Raw genomic sequence first — 4,985 nt, 5'->3', positions numbered from 1 at the left:
TCTGCATTATTTATTTTGCAACACTGCTAGTAGTTCAGGCTATACTGAATCATCAGATGATTAATGAATGATGAATTGCGAAGATGTGTAAGGAATAGGTCGTGGTGTATCTCCAAGTTGTATCCGAATGTTTGCCTGGACGGCTTGAAGAAAGTCATGACCAAGACTCAAACTGAGCACTTTCTAAATACAAATCAGGAGCATTACCACTTCAGTCAACCTACTCAATTTCTTCAACTCAAAGCACATCTTCAAGCACCCATTTCAAACATTACCACAAGGAATGACATGCTTATCATTAATGTTGTACTCAAGTCCATTAATGATTAATATAGTATTAAAATGTATCCAATTGTAAAAATACACTTTCTGCAAAAAGGAGACCATTGTCACTGTAGTGGAACTGTGGGACTGACAAGTGGGATGCAAAATATTACAGGCTGAGAATCTCTCTATTATGCACAATTTCTATCCAGATATGAGATACTGTACAACACAGAAATGTTACCAAATCTTTAAGTCTCCTGGGATTCTGTTGTATAGCCACTATCTCCATGGAAAACCTCTTCTTGAGAAACTAATAGTTGCTCAGCTGCTCAAGAAATTCCCTGCCTTTTATGGAACCCAAAGGTTCATTACCAATACCACAAGAACCTTCAGGCTTTTTTGGCCATCTTATGTGTGCATGCAGGGCTCTATTTGATAAAAGTGTACTCTTCCATTTAATTTCATATAATTAAATCATTAAAATTTTCTCTTCCAGGGATAGATATTTCAAATGGCTGTGCAGTAGTCACCTAAACACAAGGTGAGGTTCATTTCCTGGCCTGACAATCTGTAAAACAACCGAAATCTTCGTTCCAGGGTGGTTTGAGTTTTCCACCATGTTAAAAAAATAAAACCATCCCAGTGGTCTGATATTTTTGACACCACAGAATACTGAAACAAAATCATGAACGTGCAGCATCATGTAAACTTCAAAATCACACAGGAAACTTGATACAGTCAACATTTTGTATTATGCAGTCAAGTAGATTCTGTTTGGTCTCTCAGCGAGGTTTGTTACTGTATTAACTGAAAGCAGTTAATTATGATGATATATAAACTTCTCTTTGGGAAAAATAAAAAAGGTTATCAAAAGAATGAAGATGATGTTCCACTGGTGTGTGTTTGGTATAAATGTAAACATAAAATAATGTGACAGCTTTCTAACCAGTAACCAGTCTTAATAAATGCCAAAAATCTGAAGAGAATGGCAACAAATAATACAGACTTGGCACAGCCATGCCAAGGAAAAGGTGTAACAGTGTAAGTATTTACTACATAAAATAATTTTTCATATTACTTGCTTTCTTTCAATATGCTTCTGATTGTATGGGTTTAGATTTAAATCTCATTCTGTATTTGAATATATATGATATATCTAAGATGAATATGAAATGATCTTGATGAACATGACAACCACTAACTACGTCCATGACAGTTCAGGTAACTCGATCATGCTGAGTATATACTGGCATACACAGAATATGGTTATGCAATGATGTTGACAGTTTGTCAGTAATTATGGTCACAAAGGTATTTTAAGAATCACTGGCTTTCACAACAATCAACAGACTGAGGGGGAACCACTATCTGCAGCAAATAGTTTGATGTGGGCTGGGTTCCAGTACAGCCCGGAAGACTGGCACACCAAAGACCATACATATGGGATAAAGAAATCCTCTGGCTGATCTTCTTCCACGTACTTGAACTTCAGGTCTGGGAATTTCTACAACAGACCAAACAATTCTCACTCAAAAACTGGCCTGTTCTAAAATTTTACGTTTTATAAGCTACATGGTGTTTCATTAACTGCACCAATTATCATCAAGGCTGTCAGCTCCCACACCAGAAGGCCTTACTGGCAAGAAAAGTTCATCTATACCATTTGTTATTTCTGCGTGTATTAAACCTTTATATGATGAAAGAATTGTTCAATCAGATTTTGAAATGAGAAATCTAATTTATTTCATTATCTTGGATCAGTGACAGTGACTGTTTCTGTTCATACAGAACAGCCATTCCATACCATATTTACCTTAACTCACCCTCCGCATGCTATCTCATTTTAAGGGAAAATAATTCTACTACTTATCCAGATAAAATCAGCAGGGTTATAAGGAGAAATTGTTCTGTCCTTCCATTCTTGCACACTGGCCTAAGAAATGGTGTCTTCATTTGTTGTTACATAGTTATTACTGTCTTGTGCACTAAATAAATAACAAGTACCAATTTAATATTGGTGTCATATGCAGTGCACAAAAATTAACTCTTGAACACTTCTAACAAAACAGAGCTCTTAAAATGAATAGCAGCAATTATGTATAGGTATCTACTATTATCACACATATTCCTTAAATCAGTATGTTGTGGTTCATCCATGAAAATAGTACTTGGTACTAAATAAGAGCAAAAGAACTCAATATTAATATATTTCAAAGACTCAGCTGTGTCTCACCCTGAGCCTCTCCTTTGGCCATTGAAGGGCTCCATGCTGGATAGTGGTCAGGACTTCACCTACACTTAAGTCCTTCTGCACTTGATCCAGCCGGTTTGAGAAGTACAGGATCACCTACAAACATCACCATCTTCAGACTGCTGCTAATATATGCATGCACAGCAAAATGAAGAGGTTACAGGTAAAGTCACAGTATCCTCCTTGAGAGACTGCAAACACTTTACCTGACCAGCTGGCATTCTGTCTGTGATTCAAACCACTTACCTTCTAAATAAAAAAGCAAGAGTACATACCGCTATGTCACATTACTTAATTACAAGGAAAGTAACCTGAAGAAGGGAAGACTCGTGCCCATCAGTATGTGTGTGTCTGTTAATAATCAGTTAACAAATCAGCCAATCTACCTGATACTCCATACAGCACTGTGCCTTTGGAGGTAACACCACTACTATTTTCCAACAAAGAGAAGGCAAGACAGTTACCAAGGCCCTGACCATGTAGAGCTGAAGCTGAACACATCAGCACCATTCTTAGATTCATTCATTCATTTCCTTTATTTTCCATATATCCATACAGGTAACAAACCTAGGATGTGGAAATGGTCCCTTTGAAATTAGATAGACCAAGATACATACACAAAATTACACAAGTCACATAATCAAAATCACTTACATTAATCGATTAACATAAATAATATTATCAAATAAAAAATTTAATAAAATAACACAGGTCTGCAAAAATATTTTTTTTTCAGCTGCATGGAATATTTTTGGTAAACTTTGTTTTCTAGGATGCTGAATCCAAAAATGAACCCCCTATCATGTACGGTTTTTTGGAAAATAATATGGGTTTACAATAAAAAATCACTAATTTTATTACATTGAACTAAACATATTATTTCTCATAATTAAACAAACAATTCCTTCATGATATATTTAACATTCTGTGTTCAGTCTTTTTGCCTGTGAAACCTTTCTTCTCTTTGATGCTCCTCCAAACACGCTTTTGCTTTCAATTTTCCGTTTCCCGCTTGATNACCAGTAAAAACTCCCTCTTTCACCTTGGCTTCAGACAGTTTTGGGAACTTGGAACACAAATATGTGAAACATTCTCCATCTTTTGGCAGTGATTTTACAAACTGCTTCATGAGCCCTAATTTAATATGAAGAGGTGGCAATAAAACCTTTTCAGGTGGAACCAAGGTCGTATTAATTACGTTTTTTTCACCGGGGATTAAGGCATCTCGAAGTGGCCAGTCAGTTTTTGTCCAATGGAGGTCTCTGGCTCGACTATCCCACAGGCATAAGAAGCAGGGATGTTTTGTATAACCTGCCTGCTGGCCCAACAACATGGTTAATATTTTGAAGTCTCCACAAACCAGCCATTGATGTTCTTGATAGTTGACTTTCTCAAGAATCACAGCCAAATCGTTATAGTTTTCTTCCAAATGCACCGAGTGTCCCATAGGAATTAATGCAAATGTATTTCCGTTATTCAGCAAGACTACTTTGAGGCTTGTTTTAGATGAATCAATGAAAATGTGCCACTCAGATGGATCATATTCTATTTCAAAGCATTTCATGAGCCCTTGAACATCATTACAAAAAACGAGATTTCCCTCTTTGGAGAAAAACTGAGTGAATTCCTTCTCTCGGTGCCTGTACCACGAGAATGATGTTCCAAGTGACAGCTAGTTTTTATTTTTTAGTCTTGACCCTAGCAATTCGGCTGCATCTTTGGAAAGGCCTAAATCTCTAACTAAGTCATTGAGCTCATTCTGAGAAAAAGGTTGGGGTCCCTCATCAACAGAAAAATCTGAGCTGCATTCATCCTGGGGTGTTACTATAGTTCCGTCCTCCGAATAAATCTGTATATCATCCAAACTGGAAGGTGGGAGGGGAACTGGTATTTCAGAGCTATGAGGCACTGGACGAATAGCTGAATTAAGGTTTGGGTAAGATATTTTCTTTTTATTTTTTGTATTAAAGCCTTTCACATCTACCAAACAGAAATAACAATCAGTCGTGTGGTTTTGCTGTTCACACCATATCATAGGAATGCCAAAACGACATGAGTTCTTCTTACCCTTAAACCACAAACAAAGATCTTCCTCGCACCTTCTGCACACCTTGTGAGGAGCCCAGGGTTTGTCTTGATCCCCAAGTTTCAATTTGAAATAAGCAAAATACATTTTCTTCACAAAATCACTTATGTTTCTTTGTTGACTTTTAACTATGTATTCACCACAAATAAAACAAAAGTTGTCCGGAGAAATAACACAACCTCTTTGAGCCATAATACAGAGCTAAAACACAAGCACAGTGGACGTTTGAATGCAGGATGTAAACCGAGTGGCTTATACATCAACCAAGATCCTGAACTTATTTAGCATGTTGAGACATGATCAAATCTGACAGCAGGCTTGTTTATACTCATTCCTATTGCCCCAAAGATCATGTCCAAACATGCTCAACCAAGTTAGTAA

General features: G+C 36.9%; 1 protein-coding gene across 4 annotated transcripts in view; it reads right to left on the bottom strand.

Annotated features, from left to right (window-relative positions):
- Positions 1-298: 298 nt before the first annotated feature.
- The window catches only part of LOC111867712 (dymeclin), a 48,887-nt gene continuing 44,200 nt past the window's right edge, over positions 299-4,985 (bottom strand). For all 4 annotated transcript variants that reach the window (XM_023857783.2, XM_023857782.1, XM_023857781.2 and 1 more), the window contains 2 exons: positions 2,501-2,614; positions 299-1,771 (listed from right to left, as the gene is read on the bottom strand). In XM_023857783.2, the coding sequence (XP_023713551.1) occupies positions 1,610-1,771; positions 2,501-2,614 (276 nt within the window). In that variant the 3' untranslated portion in view covers positions 299-1,609. The remainder of the gene's footprint in view (positions 1,772-2,500; positions 2,615-4,985) is intronic.

Source organism: Cryptotermes secundus, unplaced genomic scaffold (genome assembly GCF_002891405.2).
Source record: "Cryptotermes secundus unplaced genomic scaffold, Csec_1.0 scaffold1388, whole genome shotgun sequence".
In the NCBI taxonomy this organism is placed as follows: Eukaryota; Metazoa; Arthropoda; class Insecta; order Blattodea; family Kalotermitidae; genus Cryptotermes; species Cryptotermes secundus.
Note: the sequence above shows the minus strand (reverse complement) of the source record. Positions and strands in the feature narration are given on the sequence as shown.